This window comes from Cyprinus carpio, chromosome B22, assembly GCF_018340385.1.
Source record: "Cyprinus carpio isolate SPL01 chromosome B22, ASM1834038v1, whole genome shotgun sequence".
NCBI classification, from domain to species: Eukaryota; Metazoa; Chordata; class Actinopteri; order Cypriniformes; family Cyprinidae; genus Cyprinus; species Cyprinus carpio.
Window position 1 is genome coordinate 17,861,512 of NC_056618.1, and position 26,176 is coordinate 17,887,687.

Below are 26,176 nucleotides of genomic sequence, written 5' to 3' on the forward strand. Positions count from 1 at the left end.
CTCTATAATAGCATTAATTCTCACAATCTGAGAAGAATAAAACAAAATCAAATTACCCCTTTGAAATGGCTATTTTCATACAGCCTGAAATCAAACATCATTCCAAACAACTTTTCTGGCTTTATTTACAGTTTTGGTCTTACAACATCAAACCAATGAAAGAAAAAAAACACAACAGTTCTGCAAATTAATTTTAAAAAATAAATAAATAGAATAACAGGGTCAAAAAAGTCATCAGCCCCTTGATTTAAAATATTTTGTAGAGCCACTTTCTGCTTTAATTACAGCCATCAGTCTTTTTTTGGATATGTCTGTACTAGCTTTTTCACATAAAGTGGATTGATGTGTATAAGGAAAAGCAGATCTTCCAAAATCCCAAAAAATAAAATAAATAATAAATAAATAAATACATAAAAATAGTTACTGAGTCAGTTACACACAGTTTAAGCATTTATGTTTTGTGTTTATCTATCAATTCATGAAAATGTAACATTTTGTTTTGTTTGTGAATCATCTAAACATTTAATTCCATTTTTATCCTTTTACCAACCGTATGAACAAAAGAAAAGAGATATAGAAAAATATACATTCAAAGATTTCTATTTTGGTATGAAAAGCAGTGATCACGTAGTTGACATCAATGTGACACCAATAAAATGAGCTTTAACTGACTGTTTACAGGTGATCTAAAGACATCAACATGAATGAGGTGAAAACAGGAACTACTGACATGCAATATAGAGCCGGATGCATTTTAACATGTTAATAGTGACACTTTTAAAGCAGCACATCAGCAGAGATCTCACTTTATTACTCTCATTTTGGAGGAGGAGACGATGGGCTGAAGGACTGAGGTGGAGTCCAGGGCTCGGAGGCTGGAGGAGGAGACTGGGGATCCTCAAACCTATAATTCATTAGCATCAACACACGAATTCCATTTCAAAACATTAAATTAACCTCAATCCAGGACGACAAACGAGATGATTAATTAACACAGGTGAACCAAATTAACTAATCAGGGCAACTCAAGAAAACTAGGTCAAAAGGAAGACTAAAGCAGGAGAAGAGGAACACAAACAAAAGTCCATAATTGTGACAACTATATTTATTTAAAAATGGAATCATATGCAGACATTTTTGTGTAATTGGGTAGGTGTAGTCGAGTTTGTACAGTAAACAATCATTATGTCTATGGAGTGTCCCCGCAAACCAGATGTGTAGTAATACTTCCAATGATTGGCCCGTGCTAAATTTCTTTCCATAAGCATAACAACTTTTTAAATTATACATTATACTAAATGATGTTTCTGAAAATATAAAAAAAAATGTAGAAAGTTTGCTGTGATGGTAGGTTTAGGGATGATGCTGTATAAAATTCATTAATATAAATAAATATAAATATTAAAGGTTCTAAATATAATGTTTTTCTATGAAACTGCTTTGCACCAGTTTGTTTTGTGAAAAGCTATACAAATAAATGTGAATTGAATTGAATTATGTCTATGGAAAGCCTCCATAAAACATGGACATTTGACATGTCTGGACATGTCGGGGCCCACAGTAGCCCTTATCGTTTGTCTGTTAAAATATATATTTTTTCCCTTTACTTATTTCAACGTCGCTGGTTCCTCATTACAATCAACCGAAAACTTAGTAAGCTAAGCAGCTGTCAGATGACCGGTGTTGTTTTTTAAATATTTTTCATACTTATGCAACATCACAGGTCAAGCAGGGTGAATATAATCAGACAGCCAGCCGTAACTTAATATTTTCAGCCTCATTTCTAACTTTCTACGTATGGCGAAATATTTTATAATTCAACTTCAACTATTTGCAAACCTTTTATTTGAGGCTCTGCTACCATTGTTTAAAGACCTAATTTCTCAACCTCCTGAAAATGTAAATCATTTTCATTATGCTCAGATTTTTTTATTGATATGATTGTTATTCATTTAGCCAAGTTTTAATTCTTTATTTTCATTTCATTATAATGCTGAGAATCAGAAAACAACCAGAATATGAAATAATTCTTTATTTTACACGAGAGAGAGAGAGAGAGAGAGAGAGAGAGAGAGTCATTTTAATTTTTTCTCATTTATTACTCATTTATTGACTCCTTTTTTACTTTGGCGGTGTAAATTAATTCTGTATTTTACACATCTAAAATGCTTTGGCAGTACTGTAACACAAATGTCATACCAATAAAGCAACTTGCTCTTTAAAGAGGGATATATACCCAATATGCTTTGATCTCTTAAAATTGTTTATACTTATTTTTTGATATTGTCCTTAAACCAATATCTCTTTCTCACTCCCATGTAGATTGAACAAAACCCCTGTAATGGCATGCCATCCAATACTGTGCACATGTGGTCCACAGCTGTCCCAGACGATTAAATTAAAAAAACAAACATGAAACACTCCATTTTGAACTTTGACATGCCCAATTTAAACAAATCTCATATTTCACCCACGGAAGTCACAGATCAACCTCGGTTATCCATCTATATTAAAAACAGATGGCATAGCACATCTGGAGATCATTAAAAGGTCATCCATCAAAAATTTTGACATTTAGTGGCACTATAATTTGTTTTAGTATTGCATCTGTAGTAGACCCATCTTTTCTAAAACCACATTGATGACTGTTAATTAACACCGTCTCAAAAAAAATATGTTAACATTTGAACAATATTTTTTTCCATCCACTTGCAAAGATGTGATGTTAGAGCAATAGGCCTATAGTTACATGATTCCAGGATCCTTCCCAGGTTTGTGAAATGGTAGGATTTTTGCTCTTTTCATGTTAAATAATTCTAATATAAACTTTAGAGCCCTGATCTTGTCCTGGGGCTGTTTTTTTTTATTTCCTATTACAACTCTTTTTAATTCCATCATATTGAATTCCAAATCCATAGGTGCATTTTCATTTTTCTTTTTTAGTTAGTACCAGTCTACTATCTCTTAACATTTCTTCTTTCTTTTTTATGATAATCACTGAGGGATGACTACCATTATGTATGCTTGTGAAAAACCTTACCTAATAAATTGGCTTTTTCCTTCTCTGTCACAGCAATTTATTCTCCACTTGACAGAACTGGCATTGTTCTATGAACTCTTTTCTCACCCATTTTCTTAATTGTATTCCATACATCACCTAGCTCAGTTTTTCAAGATTCAAGATTTTTATTCGTCACATACAGAATATATAACCAGCAGTGAAATGTGAGTATAGTCCGCTACATGGACAGTGCAATTATTAAAGAATACAACACTAAGAATATTTTTATAAATATAGGTATGGAAAAAGTAATATATATATATATATATATATATATATATATATATATATATATATAATATATATATACCACACACACACAGGTGCTTCTCAATAAATTAGAATGTTGTGGAAAAGTTCATTTATTTCAGTAATTCAACTCAATTGTGAAACTCGTGTATTAAAATAAATTCAATGCACATAGACTGAAGTAGTTTAAGTTTTGGTTCCTTTAATTGTGATGATTTTGGCTCACATTTAACAAAAACCCACCAATTTACCACCTCACCACCAATCTCGACAAATTAGAATATGGTGACATGCCAATCAGCCAATCAACTCAAAACACCTGCAAAGGTCTCCTGAGCCTTCAAAATGGTCTCTCAGTTTGGTTCACTAGGCTACACAATCATGGGGAAGACTGCTGATCTGACAGTTGTCCAGAAGACAATCATTGACACCCTTCACAAGGAGGGTAAGCCACAAACATTCATTGCCAAAGAAGCTGGCTGTTCACAGAGTGTTGTATCCAAGCATGTTAACAGAAAGTTGAGTGGAAGGAAAAAGTGTGGGAAAAAAAAGATGCACAACCAACCGAAAGAACCGCAGCCTTTTGAGGGTTTGTCAAGCAAAATCGATTCAAAGATTTGAGTGAACATCACAAGGAATGGACTGAGGCTGGGGTCATCAAGAGCCACCACACACAAACGTGTCAAGGAATTTGGCTACAGTTGTCGTATTCCTCTTGTTAAGCCACTCCTGAACCACAGACCAACGTCAGAGGCGTCTTACCTGGGCTAAGGAGAAGAAGAACTGGACTGTTGCCATTGGTCCAAAGTCCTCTTTTCAGATGAGCGCAGGTTTTGTATTTAATTTGGAAACCAAGGTCATAGAGTCTGGAGGAAGGGTGGAGAAGCTCATAGCCCAAGTTGTTTTAAGTCCAGTGTTAAGTTTCCACAGTCTGTGATGATTTGGGGTGCAATGTCATCTGCTGGTGATGGGCCATTGTGTTTTTTGAAAACCAAAGTCACTGCCTTTTTTTTACCAAGAATTTTTGGAGCACTTAATACTTCCTTCTGCTGACCAGCTTTTTGAAGATGCTGATTTCATTTTCCAGCAGGATTTGGCACCTGCCCACACTGCCAAAAGCACCTAAAGTTGGTTAAATGACCATGGTGTTGGTGTGCTTGACTGGCCAGCAAACTCACCAGACCTGAACCCCATAGAGATCTATGGGGTATTGTCAAGAGGGAAATGAGAAACAAGAACCCAATCTGTGCAGATGATCTGTAGGCCACTGTCAAAGAAACCTGGGCTTCCATACCACCTCAGCAGTGCCACAAACTGATCACCTCCAAGCCACACCGAATGGCAGTAATTAAAGCAAAAGGACCCCCTACCAAGTATTGAGTACATGTACAGTAAATGAACATACTTTCCAGAAGGCCAACAATTCACTAAAAATGTTTTTTTATTGGTCTTATGAAGTATTCTAATTTGTTGAGATAGTGAGTTTTGTTAAATGTGAGCCAAAATAATCACAATTAAAAGAACCACAGACTTAAACTACTTCAGTCTGCGTGCATTTATTTTATTTAATACACGAGTTTCACAATTTGAGCTGAAATAAATGAACTTTTCCACGACATTCTAATTTATTGAGAAGCACCTGTATGTATATATATATATATACATATATATATACATATATATATATAAAAATGCGCAGGACAGTATACTGTAGACTTAATAAATATTAAGATGAGCAGAAATGTACAAGAGAAGAATGTGCAAACAGGTTGTGCAGGGTAGTTACATAGCAGCAATAGAGGTAAAAAAGTAAATAAATAAAAATTACAGAAATTGCTATGTGCAAGTGACAATTTCAGTATATTAAATATCTTACTGATTATTAAGTGAAGTCATGCTGATGTCAAGAGACTGAGTTTGAGTTTAGGAGCCTGATGGCCTGGGGGAAGAAGCTCCTCCTAAGACACTCAGTTTTTGCCATCAGGCTACGGAAGCACTTACTAGATGCCAGTAAAATGAAAAGACAGTTACCAGGGTGGTTGGAGTCCTTGATGATTTTAACAGCTCTGCTTTTGCAGCGTTTGAGGTAGATGTCCTGCAGAGAGAGTAGAGCAGACCCTGAGATGTGCTCAGCTAAGCACACAACTCTCTGCAGGGCTTTGCAGTCTTGACTGGAGCTGTTCCCATACCACACTGAGATACCCTGAGTTAATACACTTTCTATGGTCCCTGAAAAGAAGTTTTCAGGATCACTGGCGAAACCCTGAATTTCCTCAGCTGTCGCAGATGGTACAGTCTTTGCCTGGCTTTATTAACCTCAAATTTGAATGTGTGAAGTCTAAGTCAGGTCCTCGGAGATGTTTACACCAAGGTACTTGAAGCTGCTCACCCTCTCCGCAGGGGTCCCACTGATCATAAGAGTATAGGGCTGCTGCTATCTCTTCCTGAAGTCAACAATCAGCTCTTTAGTTTTGCTCACATTCAGAGAGAGATAATTGTCCTGGCACCATGATGTTAATTTCTCTTCCTTACAGCTGCTTTGAATGCAATCGAGGCAGCGTGACTCTGCCGATAAAGCTGCTGAAAAAGCCGCTCGTCAACTTAACATCACTAATAAAACTAGTCGGAGGACGAGGTTCGGAGGGCCCCAAAGCAAGTGAACATCAGGAATGTCAGGAATCACATGAATTCCTGACGTTCTTTCCCTTATGGGGCCTCCGAAACCTCGCTGCTCTATCTGCTGCTTCCTGAGGTGCTGATTGGCTGAGTCGCACTGCCTCGATTGCATTCAAAGCAGCTGTAGAAAGAGCTACAATATTTCTACCAATATTTGAGCAAAATTCTCTCCACACATTTCTTTTTGCAGATTTAATTGTTCTTCTCACAATAGCTGCTTTTCTTTTGTTTTCTACCAAGTTATCCATACTCATGTTTTTCCTGAATTTTTTGAGAGCATGATTCCTTTAATTTATATAGAACATTCATCTTTCCACCATGGAGCTAGTTTCTTTGGAATGTATTCTTCTGCAGCATTTACTATCGAGCTGACTTTATTTACAAAATTATCTACATTACCATTAGCATTACCACACTGTTTTTTAAAATCTTCCCAATTTGCTTTGACAAAACACCATCTGTAGATATAATAATTTGGTTATATACATACACATCAACATTAACTTTACAAAAAAATTGGAAAATGCCAATCACTGCCAAGATTTTCTTTGCTTACTTTCCATTCTATTAAGCTGAGATCGTTCACCAGCTAAAGGGAAAATTTAATGTGCCTAGCGTTTTCGACTCGTACATTACACGTCACATCCTGATGTCATGTGTCATTATGGGACCTTTATGGGTTGTGTGTGAACGCACGCACATGTTCCAGGAAATCACTGGCAGTGTGAAAGGGGCAAAATATAGCAACCTGGGAACAATTGCTGGGACACATTACCTGTGTATTTTCCGGAATCACAGTGTGAAAGGGGCTTATCATTCTGCTCAGTTCCAATATACACTACTTTACATATGAACGCCACAAACTTTGTTCTGTCCACTAACAAGGTTCTATTTTTTTAATTTTGAATTTATGAGAGGATTCTCTCATAATATTTTGAGCTCCTGCCTTTCCTTTTTCTTTTTCTGCTTCTGCGGGTTTATTATACAACTTTGCCTATGCTTGGTTACGTCTGGTACTTTAAAGCTTCTGCAAAAGAGACATTATTCAGAATTTTGATATTTTTTTGAGCTTCTTTAGCATAGGCTATAGAAATCTAAACATACAATATATCAAAAGAAAGAAACCCTTTCCTTTAAAAAAAAAAAACAAAAAAAAAAAACAACATACATCAAGCATTCTTTTTTTTTTTTTTTTTTTTGCATGTAAGTTTTATTTAAAAAGCAACATTTTGAGCAAAAGGCTGAGAAAGCTGTGTTTTTGTCAAAGACTTCAACATGACTCTATCACTTGTTTCTGCTTCCTTGTTACCTCTTCTTCTCCCTTTTTCTGATCCAACTACTCCTCTCCCTCTTACAACTATTCCTCTCCCAGGCATATTTTCTCTCTCTCTGATTCTTGGTGTTGTTCTGCATCCACAAAACCAATTCAAAGGGGTCTTTATTCCTCTATGTTCATGTAATGGAAAGAACATCAACACCTGACTATTCCTCCAACTGAGACCGTTTCTGCTTCTTTTCACTTGTGTTTTGAGCCAGAAATTCAGTTATTTTCAGAAGACGTGTAATATATAGCGCCTCCACCATATAACAGTAAAAACCTGCACTGCTGAAAATGGCAGGGAAGTGTTGGGTCATAATTGACAGAAAACTCTGTCAATGGTGGGGAAATAGTTAAAAAGCCCTACATGAACATGGAGGACCCAAAATACAACAGGTTTTTAAAATATAGCTATATACATGTCTAAATTCATGCTAGCGTTTCACCATTTTAAAAAAAGATTAGACAAAAGTAAGTTTTCTTTGTGAAAATAATTTATGTCTTTCTAAAAACTTTGAAGAAGAGTTTAATGAAAGATTTTAGGAAAGCTCTGACTGATAGGCTTTTGATCAGTATCAGTTTATACCAGCTTATGATGACTCGAATGGTGGTGTCTCGTATTTGCCGCTCTCTCACAGCGCTTAAGGTAACTGCTTCAAATATGACTTGATCGTGTAAACCACAGTGCCAGTGTCTCTGTCTGCACTGCCAGGCCAGTACAATAAGAGATCATACAAGATGAGTTTTAATTCCAGCTTTATTAATTCATTCATAACCCATTTGCAATAACGTAGGAGCTACTCAGTCTTTATACACAGGCTTAAAACGAACACTAGCACATTTTCTTTTGATCTCATACCATGTGCCTTTAGGATCTCCATAGAATCAGAACACAATAAAAGGTGGTTGATACAATCAATAATGGCAATCAATGATTTAATTTAAAACATATGATATATGAGAAAAAAAAAAATCTTAGATATTGTTCTTTTTTGGGAGAAACTCAATGTCTGAGTTAATCTCAATATCAATCTTAAAACTGTTATTTTTAAAGATGAACTTTATTTGCTTTGACAACTCAGGGTGTTTGCTTGTCTTGTCGCTTACTGTGGCGGGTTAAGACTTGAAGATTTTATGAATTAGAGATTTTATTGCTCGACATATTATTGTGTCAAGTTTAATGAGAATGTAGCATTGCACTTGAAGTGCAGGACCTGAACATAAACTACTTAATGTGATTTCAGACATATGTTTTTTGTATGACGGAGAAGAGAACATGATTGAGTGAAACTTTTCCCACATGAAGAGCAGTGATATGGCTTCTCTCCAGTGTGGGTCCTTTCATGTCTTTTCCAAGCTCCAATTTGAGCAAATCTCTTGTCACAGTGTGAACACTTGTAAGGTTTTTCTCCAGTGTGATTTCTCTGGTGTAGTTTAAGTTCGGCATTTCTAATAAAGGTCTTTCCACAATCAAAGCACATATGATTCTTCGCACCGCTGTGTCTTTCCAGGTGATTTTTTAAATGTCGCAGCTGACCAAAACTCTTTTCACAGAAAGAACACTTGTGAGGTTCCTCCTTTGTATGAACTGTCATGTGGTTCTTCAGGGATTTTGCCCCAGAAAAGCTTTTTCCACACTGATCACAGTTATATGGTCTTACTCCAGAATGAGTGGTCAGATGTGATTTAAAATTGCTTGGATTTGCAAAACTCTTCCAACACTGATCACAAGTATATGGCTTCTCTCCAGTGTGGATCCTCATGTGTTGAGTTAAGGTTATTTTGAATGTGAAACTCTTTCCACATTGATCACATGTGTATGGCTTCACTCCACTATGACTTCTCATGTGAACTTTTAAAACTTTTTTGTAGGCAAAACTCTTCCCGCACTGACCACATGTAAAAGGCTTCTCTCCGGTATGAATTCTCATGTGATCCTTTAAAGCATTGTTTTGAGTGAAAGTCCCTCCACATTGATCACACGTGTAAGGCTTCTCTCCAGTGTGGATCTTCATGTGTCCCTTAAGGGTTCCTTTTTGTGCGAAACTCTTCCCACATTGATCACATCTGTGTGGTTTCTCTTCACTATGAACGATCATGTGAAGTTTAAGGTTTAGGAAACTCTTTCCACACTGAGGACAAGTGGGCTTTTTTTGCTTTTTTGCTGTTCTTCTCTGTAAGTATTTGCTTTTAGTCTGAGAGAGATGATGTTTCTGCTCCGCTTCACTCAGATCTTCGCTCTCCTCGTTCTCTTCCATCAGATCTAAATTCAAAGTAAAGCTTTAACTTTAAGTAAACGACAGAAAGACAGAAAAAAAAAGTATGATTTTTTGATTATTTTTGAATATAAATTAATTATATGTCTCTGGAACTTTAAATGAATTAGAAATATTGATCTTCTAATTATTATTTTTAAAACATTATTATCATAAATCCCAAGTTTTGCAGTGAGAACTATTAAATGTTTAATTAACTACACAATTATCTAGGGCTGCCCACTAATAGTCAACTAATCATTAGTCAACCAGAAGAGGCTTTGTTGACCCAAATTTTATTAGTTGCTTAGTCGCAGAAAAAAAAAAAGACGGACAGATCGTTAACAGCTAGTCTATGATACATCGACAGACAGGACATCCAAAGGCTCGACAATCATTAATCTACCTCTCAAATATGGCTTATCATCTGAAATATGTAAGTATTAGCAACTTTACATGGCTGCTCAAGCTAATGTTAACCTAGAGAAATGTGCGCTATTTAAGTGTGTGTGTGGAAGCTGAACAGCGCTCTCTGCAGGACAGATGGAGGCGCCGGTGCGCTCACTTGCTCTTAAAATACTCCTTCATTTTCGGTCATACAGATAAGAGTAATACATCTTTCAAATCTGTACAGACTCTATGTTTAATTGTATGCACTCACAATACCGCGCTTTTGTAAAATAATGAAAGCAAACATGATGCGCTTTCTGCCATCTCGGTCTGTGAACTTGAACGCGAAACTCTGAGTATATTTTTGCCTTACAGACATTGTCTACTTTTAAATGAACTAATTCAAATGGAAAACAAATTCTCAAAATATGTAAACTGTATGAAAAATGAATACAGGCGCATCCACTGAGGAGTCAGTGTTGCCGACTTCATCTCTTAATCCTAAAACGTCTATGATCTTATAGACAACCCTGTATAATTCACTCTTCTTCTTCTGAATTAACTCCTGGTTTAAACATATCTGACCCTGGACAACACAACACATCACAAGAGTAATTTATTTTAATACTGAGTTTTACACATCATCTGAAAGCTGAATAAATAATCGTTCTATTGATGTATGTTTTGTTAAGATAAGACAATATTTGGCTGAGATACAACTATTTAAATATATCAGGAATCTGAGAGTGCAAAAAAAAATCTAAATATTGAGAAAATCCAATAGTTGGATTTTAAGTTGTTTAACGATTTTAAGATTTAAAGTTGTCCAAATGAAGTCCTTAGCCATGCATATTACTAATGATAATTATTTTATATATATTTACAGTAGGAAATTTACAAAATATCTTCATGGAACATGATCTTTACTTAATATCCTAATGATTTTTGGCATAAAAGAAAAAGCGACAATTTTGACCCATACAAAGTATTTTTGTCTGCTGCTACAAATATATCCCTGCTTCTTGGTTTTGTGGATCAGTAGCTGATGTGACTGAGTGGAAATGGGGACTAATTTGCTTATTCATGGATCTATGTATACTAAATAAAGCAAGGTTGTCGAGTTACATTCAAGATATTTAAATAAATTTTTTCCCAAATAAAAAAAATTGTGATATTTGTCATTTTGATCATTGTTAGAATCCACCCACCGGCCCAAAAAGTGGAATCCAGCGGCCTGGTTGAAGGTTTAATGTGTATTCAGTCTTTTACATGCACTTCTGAATTTATCAGGATTTAGTTTTAATTTTAGTCTAGCTCCGTGTTCAATCTGACTCCAATTTCATGTGATCATTAAATATAGGCAATGTTTCTAATTAAAAGCTGATCACAGATATCGATTCTTTATTAATTTAGATATTCGAGTATTCTGGAAATCCCATACTTTCGATTATTCGTTCATTAGGGACCAGATATCGCACATGAATTGCACTTGGACGATAGTGAACCCACGGAAACAAACTCATCAGTTCTGAACTTACTCAGAGGATGCAGAGTAGTTATAATACCTTTAAGTGAGCTATTTTCTCCTATAACCACGAGAGCTACATTGTGTTAAGCCAGTGACAGTCCGAAATCAGAAGCCCCTAATGGTGTTCCCCATAGTTCATCCACTGGTGCTTCAGTATGATCTGTTCTGAACGTAGATTTGCGGAAATACCACTACACATTAATCTACTTGAAAAATGATTTTAGAAGAGATTGGAATAAATCAAAGATAACAATTTGTTATTAGTCAGGTAAAATTGTATAATACATAATTACACAATAAGAAGCCAATTTAGAAAAGATAATGCAATTGTGAATCACATTGTAGCCACGTGGCAACCCTGCTCCAGTACATGGTTTACTATCCTAATTTAACACAAGACACACGGTCTACAATGCATAGCATCAACAAACTTTTACTTAAGTATTTCAAAGAACACTTACAGCAAAGTAATTGTGTGTTTTAAAGAATAAACTTTACTAACCTATGTACAAATGTAGGAGCACTATACAGTGTGCTCTATGGGAACAATGTGTTTAACACAATTATATTTTTGAATCATACCTGACAGAAGATAGACACACAGCAGTGAGAGTTCTGTTGCAGAGCTCCAGAGACTCTCACACACTGCATGGCGGTCTCTGGCTATAGAATCCCAAAGTAGTGTTTTGTCACTTATATACTCAAATAAGAAAAACAAAGAACTGTTCCATAGCCGTGGGAAAATATTTTATCTGGGGGGTGCTGGGGGTGGGGCTTGATGTTGCAGACTTTGCTCACTGTATAATTTGTTCGTTGTTTGAATAACTGAGGACATGCAGCGTTATAATTAAACCAAAAACGTCTTTTTTTTTTTTAAACGAGATCAGGTTAAATACAAATTCAGCCTTACTGAAATATTTTTGTCATAATATGGTAGCTTAGTTGCCTAAAACGTTATGATGTGCGTAGATTGCATTAGGCTACAGTGGTTTGATCGCGTTTGACCAGAGACTAGAGCGCAATTAAAGAGCTGTGCTTATGTGATTGCCGGGGGCCATCTTAAAAAGGCGATAAAATGGCTCATAAAAAGGATGAGGACTTGAATGGTTTTTACAAGTCGGTAAGTAAAATTACGATAATATCGCGTATAAAGAGCTCATAATATTTAGCCTGACCATGATGTTCATGATGAATATAAATCTCTCCTTTCACTGATCCTTTGCTTGAAAAGATTCAGTTTCAGGCTCCAGTTTGTACCCAGTTCATAAAATGTGCTTGAAATATTATTTATATAATATTATCTCAGCTTTTAAGACTTTGCTAATTACAACCACTAATTATGTTTTAAGTTCTATAACCTTAATGTTCTTCAGGATCATAAATATAGAATCAAGATTAAACACCAACCTCTTTGTTCTTCAGAATCTTCATGTTCCAATCTGCAAGGTTCTGGATCACTCATGTTCTCACTGTTCTTTCATGAACTGTCTTCTTCACTTGTAGACTTGTGGCATATATCAGGGAATTGCTGTGGGAGGAGCTTCTTTAGTGAGTTGTTGTGGGAGGAGCTTCACATAAAATGGATTGATGTGTATAAGGAAAAGCAGATCTGCCAAAAAAATAAAAATAAATAAATAACACAGTTTAAGCATGTATGTTTTGTGTTTATCTATCAGTTTATGAAAATGTAACTAAGTTATTACTTATTGCTGTTTTGTTTGTGAATCATCTAAACGTTTCCTTCCATTTTTACCATTTTACCAACTGTTTGAACAAAGGAAAAGAGATATTAAAAACATACATTCATACCACAATTAAGATTATCAAAATATGAAATGTATGAATTAAAAAAAAAAAAACCGGAGGAACAAATTCAGAAATAAATGTATAGATGTATAAGCAACAAATAACACATTGCCTACTCTGAGTGTAACGTCGTGTAGCTAAGTTTTTGTTAATGGGTTTTTAAATTTTTCTTGTTTTATATGAAACTCTAAAAAAGTAAATGCTTTATCATTAGATTATAGATACATTAGATTTATGTCTTCTAGGTAAGACAAGTCACATAGTTGGCCTCAATGTGACACCAATAAAATGAGCTTTAACTGGCTGTTTACGGGTGATCTAAAGACATCAGCATGAATGAGGTGAAAACAGGAATTATTGAGATTCAGTATAGAGGCATTTTAGCATTTTAATAGTGACACTTATAAACCAGCACATCAGCAGAGATCTCACTTTATTACTCTCATTTTATAAATGTTTGTGGTAGAATCAGATTATGTATATACAAATAACACTATCTTTAATGTAACCCTTTCCACCATAGGCTCGTGATGAGGCAAGTACGTTATACAGCAGCGTATAAAGTATTGAACCCTCTTAACCCTAATGCTTGGTAAAAGGGTGAAAGAGACATTCCATTGTATAACGACCCTGTCTAAGAACACTATGATTCTCACTATCTCTTTGCTTATCAATGGGTACCTGAAAGAATATTCTTGGTTTTAAAACATAGAATATTACCACAGAAAACACTGAGCTACACAAATACAATGGCTGGTGAAAGAATAAACAACAAGAACGCCATAGCTCAAATTCCTCCTTTTGTATTATACAAAACAAAACAACAAAACAACAAAAAACAAAAAATAAAAAAAAAAAAAACAAAGAGGAAAAAAAAACCCGGGCCCGGGTAATGAAGTCAATAGTCTGTGATAACCTGAGTGCAATCTTATTTTTCAGTTCTTTTTTAGCAGGCCTGCATTAAGTTAGTTCGTTGGCGCGCTTAATGTTGGAGCTCATAAAATGAAGAAAGCAACAATACCTCCTGGTGTAGAGTGAAAAACCCGGATCCTACCGCGATTGTAACTCTCTCTCTCGTCAGGCGAACTCCGTTTGCAAACGGTAGTCATGTGTCATGCGCAATAGATGCGGCTCTGAGAGCCGATGCTTTGTAGTGAATCAGAAGAGCCGGCTCGCATAGATTTATTTCGCATCGAGTGAGAGCCGGCTCCCATTTTTTTTCCTTTTGCTGCTTACCTCAAGGCAGAACTTTGTTTTGATTGGTCAGCAATCACATCGCGGCCAATCAGATGTGAGGATATGGGATCATACCATTATGTAAAACACAGAGAGGGGGGAAACAGGGCAGATAATCAGAGAAAGAAGAAATAGGGTCAGTCCATCAAAGCTGAGGCATCTGGTTTTTTCTGAATGCCAATCTTCACTGAGGACATTAATACTGTTTGCTTGAGTTTGGTTCTAGTTCTGTTCTGTGGATTTATTTGCTGTTTTGTTGTTAATTTGTGCAATAAAATGTTTGATTCAAATATTAAACAAAACAAACAAAAGAATGGTTTTGTAACAAAATAAATGCACAAAATTAGGCAATAATAAGGATTCTCATAAAAACACTGCACATGAAAGGGTTTTCAAAACACAAACCATTAATTTTTGCAAAGTTATGGTAAAATAAAGGCCTACCAAAAAATCCCAAATTAAGAGCCATTCAGGAGTCGAAAGAGATTAGATTTTTTTATAACTACATTCATAGTAACCTAATTAGATTTTAATGTCTGTAAACAAATAAAACAATCATTCTGGGTATGTTTTGGTAACCAAAAATTGACTTTGGGTATGCGCTTAAATGGACAAATATACACCAAAATGTTGCCTTGGTGTTAAATAATTTGCTTCACTTAAATACATTCACTTATGTTTTAAGTGAACAAACACTTAGGAAAGTAATTGAATGCTTGTCAGCATATTAGATCTTTGCACTCGGTCCTTAAATGATAACAGCCAATAAACCTGCTGCTGTCGCTATCATTTATTGTTAATAAAGCAACAAAAGAAAACAAGAGATTTCTTCATTGCTCTTCACTGAATAATTTAAGTAGCTTAAAAAACAATGTATGTTTAATTCATATGGTGAAGAATGCAATGTTTTATTTTTACATTTGACTTTAATTTTTGTATAGGAGGCAATTATTTTAAGTAGACCAAATTGTTTATTTCAGTTTGTATATTTTTTTTTCACTATATTGTATTTGTCCTATTGTTTGTAATTTTCCTCCTTTTTCCAACTGTTGTTGTTTGTTGACTTGTTGGCCCATATTTCACAGCTTTATGCAACAAAAATATTTTGTTTAGATACAATGTGTAAGTGATAAAAATGAATAATTTTAAACATTTTGAATTCAGAATAATTTTTTTCTTCACAATATAATTGTTTTTTTAGGTTACATCCATGTTATGATTTGAGTGTGGCACGTTGTAATAATGAATAATTCTGTTCTGTCATCTATCTACAATATTAATCAACAAAATTACAATATCAAGGGAAACAAAAATGATGATTTTTGTCATAATCGTGCAGCTGTGGCAGAGATGTTAGAAGTGTTATCACGAGTCATTATCACATCACAATACAACATTAGCCTAACTATCAAAATCAGCTGGAAACATATATTTGAGCTGAGTTACTATGGTCTAGAGCTGACATTGCTTGTCACAGTGTGAACACTTGTATGGTTTTTCTCCGCTGTGGGTCCTTCTCATGTATTCTCAGATGTTCTGACAATTTGAATCTCTTGTCACAGTGTGAACACAGTAATTAAGTTTTTTTTTTCACTGTGAATTCTCAGGTACAGTTTCAGTTCGGCGTGTGTAATAAAAGTTTTCCCACAATCAAAGTGCATTTGATCTTTCACACCTCTGTGTCTTTTCAGGTGTATTTTAAGAGCACTCGGCTCCCTAAAACTCTTTCCACACAAAGAACAAATGTGTGGCTTCTCCTGAACTTTCAGGTGGCTCTTCAAGGTTAATGCTGAAAGAAACATTTTTCACACTGATCACAGTAAAATGTTTTTTTCTCCAGAGTGAGAACGCAGGTGCAATTTAAGAGATGGCATGTACAAAACTCTTCCCGCACTGATTACATGTATAAGGCTTCTCTCCAGTGTGGATTTTCATGTGATCATTGAGTAAACTTTTTATTGCAAAGCTCTTCCCACACTGATCACATGTTTATGCCTTCTCTCCAGTGTGTCTCCTTTGTTCTTCAAATTCATACAGTTCAATCATTCATGTTTCTGTAACAAACACATTAACACCTAAATTAAATGAGCTATATATAAATAAATTTTAGAATAATAAGAAATTCTACTTCATTTCTACTAGAAGTTCACATTCTATGTATTTCTATTTTGTTTGTGCGTTCTATATAAACATTTTAGATAAACTAACAATTGTGCTTCATTGTTTTTTTTTTATTGCTGAAGAGTGTTGAACCTTCTTCTCCTGTGTTCTACTGTACAGACGTGAATTTACTTTTCCTTCAGCCTGAGGTTTATTCATTACACTTTTTGGTGTGAAAGGGCTTTTACATTTGCTATAAATAGAACTTTTATATATTAAAAACAATCAAGCCCTGCTCATATTTAAAAAGTAACGTGAAAGTAACGCAAAAGTAATGTAACACATTACTTTCCATAAAAAGTAACTAAGTAACGTATTTAGTTACTTTTTTAGGGAGTAACGCAATATTCTAAGGCATTACTTTTTAAAAGTAACTTTCCCCAACACTGCTCATTACAACATGGCTAAAAGTTGAAAAACATGCAGTTCTTTATATCTATCCTTTATATAATACACATAATCTAAAGCAATTTAACTAAGGTTGAAAAACATTCTGTTCTTTTAAAAAAAACTTATAAATGAAACGGTTATAAAAAATATACTGAAACCGACTGTTTCAGATAAACCAAATCATAATATCTTTAAAGACATTGTTAATTAAAACCATCGTATCTCATGCAGGAGTAGCATGTTCTTGACAGTTTTCTGACGGGTGCATCTATGAATTACGGTTGGTCAGTCCCTAGCACATGGTTTTTGACGGGTAGTTTTACGGTATACGAACCCTCCCCACGCATCGATCATGTGGTTTTGACAGAAGCTATTTGCCGGTTGTTTGAACTTTGTCCCAGTTATATGGTTATATGTGTGTGTGTGTGTGCCATTCCATGTGTGTGTGTGTGTGTGTGTGTGTGTGCGTGTGTGTGTGTGTGTCTGTGTCCCACTCCCATTCCATTCATGAGCAGTATATAAATGGGATCGGTGTGTTCTACATTTATATATAAAACATTCTATAATTTAAATAATTTATATAATTAATTATCATGCTAAAGTTGAAAAAACATTTTAGTTATTTCACATTCATATATAAAACATCCTATCCTTTATATAATATAATATAAATTATCATGCTAAAGTTGAAAACACACCGTTCTTTATATTCTATCTTTTATATAATATACATAATCTAAAGCGCTTTAACTAAGGTTGAAAAAAACATTATATTCTTTTAAAAGGTTATAAATGAAACGGTTATACAAATATACTGAAACCAATCCGCCTACCTTATTTTAGACAGAAGCTTCAGCTTTGTGAGAAACGGGCTCGCAGCTCCATCTGTCGGACTCTCTCTGAATGACCTTACCCCTGTCTCAGAATATAGGGACCCTCCGCGCTGTCAGACAGACAGAGAGTGCGCGTGCCCGCAAGCGCGAGTTCTCAGTGTCCACCTCCCCCCCCCCCTCCTTTTTTTTTGTCCCTCATTACAACATGGCTAAAGTTGAAAAACATGCAGTTCTTTATATTCTATCCTTTATATAATATACATTACATATAAAGCAATTGAACTAAGGTTGAAAAACATTCTGTTCTTTTAAAAAAAGCTTATAAATGAAACGGTTATAAAAAATATACTGAAACCGACTGTTTCAGATAAACCAAATCATAATATCTTTAAAGACATTGTTAATTAAAACCATCGTATCTCATGCAGGAGTAGCATGTTTTTGACAGTTTTCTGACGGGTGCATCTATGAATTACGGTTGGTCAGTCCCTAGCACATGGTTTTTGACGGGTAGTTTTACGGTATACGAACCCTCCCCACGCATCGATCATGAGGTTTTGACAGAAGCTATTTGCCGGTTGTTTGAACTTTGTCCCAGTTATATGGTTATGTGTGTGTGTGTGTGTGTGTGTGTGTGTGTGTGTGTGTGTGTGTGTGTGTGTGTGTGTGTGTGTGTGTGTGTGTGTGTGTTGTTGTGTCTTGTGTGGCCGCAGCAAGTGGATGAAAATGCTTTTTATGGTCATGTGAAACCCTTTACACTTTACTGGAAACAAATGTGAAAATGTTTTGCAGAATTAAGTTAAAAGAGCTTAGTGGTCATCTTTCATTCAGAATTAATAGATGAACCTTTACACTTAAAGACAATTTAGACTTATTTTAATCTTTTAATCTATGTAAGCACATTTTGCTCTACTTAAGCAGGTTATAGTTCAGAGTGGTAAACACTAAATGCTCATAATCTTTTTTTTTGGAATATCAAATATCCAATTGATTAGGTTTTGCATAGGTCATATGATGCAGACCTTCTACAATATGCGAATTCTTTAATCCACCAAGAATGATAATAAGCAAACCCCAACAACTGAGAATTCAATGCTGTAACAATAGAGAACATGGCAAACATCAGCATCTGCTGTCTAGTCGAATCAAATTGGAAAGCATTTCTTGTTTTGTGAGTAAATCCAGGGCCCTGTATCTAGTTTTGTCCCTGTGCTGATGTTCCTGATTCTGAAGTTACACGATAAAGTAGTAGTTTTCAAATCACGGTGATGTCTCACACATTTATCATCAGCATTTACATGACTAACAGTGTAATTAATTAAAATACAGTTTCTTGCAAAATTATGGCCAATTAAAGAACAGCTAGATTGCTTTAAAGATGAAAGCTAATATATATTTAAACTGTAAAAAAAAACAGGAATTTGAGGGGATAGGATAAAGAGGAAGAGAGAGAGGGGGGGCGAGATCGAGAGAGTGAGAGAGGAGTACATGGCCATTGAACTGTGCCATTTGAAAGTTACAAAAATCAAAGAGCCCTTAATAAATGAAAATGAATAGCACAGCAACTTTATTCTCTCTGGGTCTCTTGATCTTAAGTGGTATGTGTTTTATATAATTTTTATGAAATATAGTTTGGTAATAGTATGCTCTTGTTTGACTTGTTAAGATGATTTTAGATCTTCCTCCCTTCTTCCTGATTGATCTGAAACAGGTTTTTATTTACTCACTGAGACTATCTGTTTTCTCCAGGTGTGTTTGGCAGTGATACACGTGAAGTGAAGTCAGTATCAGTGACTGAGGGAGATTCTGTCACTCTAAACAATGATGTTAAAGTACAGAGAGATGATCTGATGCTTTGGATTTTTGGACCTCAAAACACTCGTATAGCTGAAATCAAAGAGCAGGTCACTCATATGTTTAACAGTAAAGTGAAATTTGGATACAAACTCCAGGTGGACAGTCAAACTGGATCTCTGACCATCACAAACATCAGAACTGAACACTCTGGACTTTATAAACTATCCATCTTCAGCAAGAGGGGAACTGCATACAGGAATTTCAGTGTTATTGTCTATGGTGAGTAAACGGATTCTCATGCTAATCCAGACTGTTTGTTATATTTTGAGTTCACCACCAGAAGTCAAAGGTGAAAACAGAAAATATTTTAAAATTTCAACACATTGTTCATTTTGCTTGTATTAAAACAAGAATATTTCTGTCATAACAACCCGATCTCATGGTAATTCATCCATATTTTATGAGGTGGCTAATTTTGCTAATTTTTTGCTGAATCTTATTTATTTTACAAGTTTCCCAATTTGTATGAATTTGTACAAATTACCTACACCTTACCCCATCACTAAATCTACCCGTCCCTGAGGTCTTCAAAATTGTAGAAAATTGTAGATGTGAGGTCGTAGAAAATTAGCCAATGTAGAAGATGACAATGTGAACATATTTAGAAAGAACTGAACAGAAACCAGAAATCACCTGCGCCATGTAGAAGATGACAATGTGATGAATAGCAGACTGAATTAAGGACCTATTAGATTGCACCATCTAGAGTTTTATGAAAGAACTTTGTATTTAAAGATGTCTTAATTGTTTAGATGTCAATAATGCATTGTTCCTGAAATAATATTTTATATTTCTAGCTCGTCTGTATGTTCCTGTCATCACCAGAGACTCTTCACAGTGTTCTTCATCTGAAAGACCTACAAACCAGAATTGTTCACTGCTGTGTTCAGTTGTGAATGTGAGAGATGTGACTCTCTCCTGGTACAAAGGAAACAGTTTATTGTCCAGCATCAGTGTGTCTGATCTCAGCATCAGTCTCTCTCTACCTCTGGAGGTGGAATATCAGGAGAAAAACACCTACAGCTGTGTGATCAACAATCCCATCAGAAACCAGACCACACATCTGGACATCACTCAACTGTGTCACACGTGTGCAGGTAATTCAACAGTAGTCAGTGTCTATTAACTGAATTTCTCAGTTTCATCAAGTATATAGATAGAATATTTCCTTTCTTTGTTCTGGGTCTGTAAATGCACTGTTGATGTGAGGCCAAAGTTAACTGCTTTCTTTCCATTTTAGAATGGTTTCTTGTAAATAAAGTCCTTGCTGCATGTGTGTCTGCTGTAGCTCTGGTTGTAGCTCTCGTGAGTGTGATGTACTTTCTCTGCAGGAAACGCAGAAGAGCGGCACAAAAAAGTAAGCCGTCTTCTGTTCCTATAACAAGAATAAAGCATTAGTACTTTTGCATTAAAACAAATGTTAGTAATTAAGAAATTAACCCTATCCCAACTCTAAAACTTCAGGAAATGGTTTTGAACCTACAGTGGAAACGGTCCAGACAGAAGATGAAGAGGTACAATATGCTGAAACTGCATTTTCTAGACAAAATGAACAAAAAAAGGTAACATTTTCATGAAACGGCATTTATCAGTATGTCCACAACTCACATGACTTACTTTATTCTGTGAAACATAAAAGATGACATTTTAAGGATTGACACTCTTTTCTGAGGATGGAGCTGTCAAGCTGCAAAATGACAAAACAAATACAGTCCAGGTGACTGTTGGATATTCCAAGTCTTCTGAAGTCATGTGATAGCTTTGTGTGAGGAACAGAATGAAATTTAAGTCGTCTTACATGGAAAATATATATTTCTATAAAATAATGATCACTTAAACCTGTCAAAATATAGAAGATATTCTGTGCATGATGTTAGGAGCATTTAGAGTTTATGGTCTGTAATTAAACACTAACAATTAGTATTTTTCATCAGACCTTAATGGAAAAGAATGGGCCCGGAGGTCTCTTTCTCTCTGCAGTTTATAAACACCACAATGACACGCAATTTGTATGAAATGAATGACTTTAACTTATCGAAATCTTTTGTTTAGTGAGCCTCGTTTCTTAAAGTAATTTTGTTCTGTCTTTCAGAGAGCTAATGGGACAGAGGAAGCAGTATACTCCAGAGTTGTCACGCGTCGCTAATCAAACTGTCTCACTACAGCATTTATATGTCTGGATTTGACTTCTAATCAGTCATTCTAATACAAGAGAGGAAGAGAGAAGAACTCAACTGAATGAATTTACATTTAATCATTTAGCAATTTGATATTTGACTGATTTTCAGCTGATATTTGAAAATATCTCTCTGTCGGACAAAGATACATTTGCATGCAGCGAAATATATCCCAGCATTAATGACCAGTGCCAGAATGCCAGTTGACTTTCTGCAGCTCCACCGGTGATTAACAGCAGAGAAAAATAAAAACAGTGTCTTATAAAAGCTTTAAATCATTCAGAAAGCAAAAGCAAGAACTTAACTATGTTACTATTTTGGTATCAAGATTTTCTCAAGCTTGCACTGAAATCCCATGCTAGTGAACACATGAATATTATTGATTCATACTGAATATTAAAAATTATGTACAGTATTTTTTGGAGTGTAACCAGTAACCATTTTTGGTTGGTATTCTTTCTCTATGTGTTAAAATAAACCTACCATAAACATTACAGACCATTTCTTTGTAAGTGGGCAAACTTACAAAATCAGCAGGGGATCAAATAAATATTTTCCACACTGTACACTGTTGTTGCATATTCCTTCAGGAAGTGAAGCAGGAAGTGAAGATTGCATGTTTTTCAGTTCATGATCCGCTTTGACTCAAAACCAGAAATGTTATGTTTGATTTTTACTGATATTACTTTACTTTTACTTTTCTTCATATAAATTGTTTGTTAAATGCATCTAATGCAGGCAATGTTACATGTTAAAGACTGTATATAATATGCTGTATTAAGAACTCATCAAAAATAAAGGAACATATCTAGTGGTTGTGTCATGTATTTTACAGTCTTAAAGGATAAAATTAATTTGTAATTACTAATTCATGTATGAGGTTACAACATTAGGTTTGTTACTGTAAAAATGAATGGGTGAAATCAACCCATTATGCTGGTTAAATAAGCAACCCACTGCTGGGTCAGGATAGCCCATGTGTTTTGTCCTATATTTACTCATCCTCTAGGCTAATAACAACCCAAATTGGGTTATTTAACCCCATTTTTATTTTATTTTTTCCTAGAGAGAGAGAGTAGAAATCACACATTTTAAGTTAGGCTTTCTCATTGCCTATAAATATATATATTTTTTTTTTTTTCACGATCCTGAAAACAAACAGTTGATGAGGGCATGAATTAAAATAAGAAATATAGATTGTATCCCCAGAACCCCAACTTCTTGTGGTTTTGAAACTGGATGCACTTAGCGATGGAGTAATAAAGAAGTGAGGGATAGACAAGAAACAATAACTAAATCATAATTACTCAACAGTCCAATAGATGGCAACATGCATCACTGTGTGCACCACTGACCAAACAATACAAAAGAAAAAAAAAAACCCACACAAGAGGAAGAGCACATAATTAATTCCTTCTTCCTCCTAGCATAAGCATATCTAAACCACTGTAATTAATTCGTTTATATATCTTTTCAAAAAAATTTATATTTATGATCTTTTCCATTTAAAGCTCACTGCATTATGAGGACTTTAATTATCACGATTGTTCTGATATATTTCGAGGAATATGATTTCAGATGCTTTTTTCATTTACCTGTGCGTTCTGTTTACTATTGGTAAGTTGGATTTCACGAAACGCGTTTTAAATGTAAAGACAACATGCACATGAACGTTTGAAATACATTTATGAATTCAGAATGATTCTGAATTCCGAATCTGTTTTCTTTTCTTTCTTTTTTTTAAGATAAAGATATCCAAAGTTACAAAGCTCAAAGTCCACTTCAAAAGGAGAAATACATTTTCAAAAACTACAACGAACGACTCGTTTGCACTACAACGCATATTTTCCGGGATTTGTGATATCACATATATCGACAAATGAGATGATACCTGGTTGAGTTGCACTAGAGAAGGCAGCGAGTGTTATCACTATGTTGGAGACACACTAGCTTTCCCAAGGCAGACAAACTTAGAGTGGTTAGAATCATCCGCGTTTAAATCACGCTCAAATTGATTTGATTTTGAAGCAATATTTACACTGAAGCTCGCAGGCGGCTATAGTGAGGGGCATGACACACTGGCCCAGCTAACCAATCACAGCACACACTGGCCCAGCTAACCAAATCAATAACACACAATGGCCCAGCTAACCAGTCACAACACACACTGGCCCAGCAAACCAATCACAACGCACACTCTCACAACACACACTGGCCCAGCTAACCAATCACAACACAGACTGGCCCAGCTAACCAATCATAACACACACTGGCCCAGATAACCAATCATAAGACACACTGGCCCAGATAACCAATCACAACACACACTGGCCCAGCTAACCAATCACAACACACACTGGCCCAGCTAACCAGTCACAACACACACACTGGCCCAGCTAACCAGTCACAACACACACACTGGCCCAGCTAACCAGTCACAACACACACGGGCCCAGCTCACCAGTCACAACACACACTGGCCCAGCTCACACACTGGCCCAGCTAACCAGTCACAAAACGCTGCAAAACGTTTTTTAAGGGCTGCGTTCAGCCCCGACAAAACGCTGCAAAACGTTTTTTAAACGGAAACGGTGGCGTGTTGAACACCCTGTTGTGATGACGCAAGCGTTGCAACTATGGCAGCTGAGAAGGCCATTCTCTGTGGTTCTTTTTGAAGAATTTTCAGAGCCTGATGATATTGATATAAATACTTGTTTTAATACTCCAAAGTACCCTCGATGTTACAGTCACCTGCCCTTGCCGTCCCAGAATGAAAGAGAACATCTTACAAAATTCTGACTGAAAAACACATCTATTTTATCTCCTGGTAGCTAATCAATTCTAATTTAAATTATTTTATTTCTAGTTCTTAATTTTTAAATAACTTGTATTAATTAAATCATTCTCATTTTTTTGTAAAAGCACGTCATTACCACTGTGTATGAAATTTGGTATATAAATAAACTTGCCTTGCAATGAAGTTAAAAATATAAACAACTTCATCATCATGGTGATATGCTATATTTTACTATAAAACTCTTACGGCAAACATGTCTTCTAATGTCTTCAATTGTTGCATATACCGAGCTGCAGCCGGACACATTTGTAAACTACTTTACTAGGACCCATTGTGCGAGGTGTCTCTTTAATACCGCGTGGTTTCGGGGTTATACATGCTGCCGCTGATTGGGCCGACATTTCTGACACACCCACCAAACAAGAGAAAAACGCATCTCAAACCCGTTGCACACCGTTGCAAACCGTTTCCAGGAAACGTGTCGTTCAAACCCGGGAAAACGTAGCAAAACGTTGCGCACCGGTGTGAGCTTGAACGTGCCCCAGTCACAACACACACTGGCCAGCTAACCATCACAACACACACTGGCCCAGCTCACCAGTCACAGCACACACTGGCCCAGCTAACCAGTCACAGCACACACTGGCCCAGCTAACCAGTCACAGCACACACTGGCCCAGCTAACCAGTCACAGCACACACTGGCCCAGCTAACCAGTCACAACACACACGGGCCCCAGCTAACCAGTCACAACACACACTGGCCCAGCTAACCAGTCACAGCACACACTGGCCCAGCTAACCAGTCACAGCACACACTGGCCCAGCTCACCAATCACAACACACACTGGCCCAGCTAACCAGTCACAGAACACACTGGCCCAGCTAACCAGTCACAACACACACTGGCCCAGCTAACCAGTCACAGCACACACTGGCCCAGCTAACCAGTCACAGCACACACTGGCCCAGCTAACCAGTCACAACACACACGGGCCCAGCTCACCAGTCACAACACACACTGGCCCAGCTAACCAGTCACAGCACACACTGGCCCAGCTAACCAGTCACAGCACACACTGGCCCAGCTAACCAGTCACAACACACACTGGCCCAGCCAACCAGTCACAGCACACACTGGCCCAGCCAACCATTCACAACACACACTGGCCCAGCTAACCAGTCACAACACACACTGGCCCAGCTAACCAGTCACAACACACACTGGCCCAGCTAACCAATCACAGCACAGACTGGTGCAGCTAACCATTCACAAACACACACTGGCCCAGCTAACCAGTCACAACACACACTGGCCCAGCTAACCAATCACAGCACACACTGGCCAGCTAACCAATCACAACACACACTGGCCCAGCTAACCAATCACAGCACACACTGGCCCAGCTAACCAGTCACAGAACACACACTGGCCCAGCTAACC

The 26,176-nt window shown here is 36.2% G+C and overlaps 2 protein-coding genes across 5 annotated transcripts; one reads left to right on the top strand and one right to left on the bottom strand.

The window, feature by feature from the left end:
- Positions 1-7,165: 7,165 nt before the first annotated feature.
- Positions 7,166-14,515, bottom strand: LOC109085252 (gastrula zinc finger protein XlCGF8.2DB-like). Of its 2 annotated transcripts, XM_042749722.1 has the most exons (4): positions 14,305-14,515; positions 13,181-13,241; positions 12,885-13,086; positions 7,166-9,567 (listed from the first exon to the last, which is right to left on the bottom strand). In XM_042749722.1, the coding sequence occupies exons 3-4, from the start codon at positions 12,937-12,939 to the stop codon at positions 8,534-8,536; spliced, it is 1,089 nt and encodes a 362-aa protein (XP_042605656.1). In that variant the 5' UTR covers positions 12,940-13,086; positions 13,181-13,241; positions 14,305-14,515; the 3' UTR covers positions 7,166-8,533. The 2 variants fall into 2 exon arrangements, with proteins under 2 accessions (XP_042605656.1, XP_042605655.1); XM_042749721.1 differs by lacking the exon at positions 13,181-13,241.
- Positions 14,516-19,349: 4,834 nt separating this feature from the next.
- Positions 19,350-22,691, top strand: LOC109047645 (SLAM family member 5-like). Of its 3 annotated transcripts, none has more exons than XM_042749730.1 (6): positions 19,350-19,500; positions 19,652-19,978; positions 20,557-20,856; positions 21,000-21,116; positions 21,224-21,273; positions 21,852-22,691. In XM_042749730.1, the coding sequence occupies exons 1-6, from the start codon at positions 19,446-19,448 to the stop codon at positions 21,903-21,905; spliced, it is 903 nt and encodes a 300-aa protein (XP_042605664.1). In that variant the 5' UTR covers positions 19,350-19,445; the 3' UTR covers positions 21,906-22,691. The 3 variants fall into 3 exon arrangements, with proteins under 3 accessions (XP_042605664.1, XP_042605663.1, XP_042605662.1); XM_042749729.1 differs by having other exon boundaries at positions 21,048-21,116; positions 21,224-21,321; XM_042749728.1 differs by having other exon boundaries at positions 19,352-19,500; positions 21,224-21,321.
- Positions 22,692-26,176: the final 3,485 nt, after the last annotated feature.

Bases quoted from the DNA above. Each gene is read 5' to 3' on its own strand.
- LOC109047645 (XM_042749728.1), top strand. From the start codon at position 19,446: ATGAAAATGAATAGCACAGCAACTTTATTCTCTCTGGGTCTCTTGATC. The intron at 19,501-19,651 runs GTATGTGTTTTA...TGTTTTCTCCAG, and splicing joins GGGTCTCTTGATCTTAAGTG to GTGTGTTTGGCAGTGATACA. The intron at 21,322-21,851 runs GTAACATTTTCA...TCTGTCTTTCAG, and splicing joins GACAAAATGAACAAAAAAAG to AGAGCTAATGGGACAGAGGA.
- LOC109085252 (XM_042749721.1), bottom strand. From the start codon at position 12,939: ATGAGTGATCCAGAACCTTGCAGATTGGAACATGAAGATTCTGAAGAA. The intron at 9,568-12,884 runs GTTGGTGTTTAA...CTTTGAATTTAG, and splicing joins AGATTCTGAAGAACAAAGAG to ATCTGATGGAAGAGAACGAG.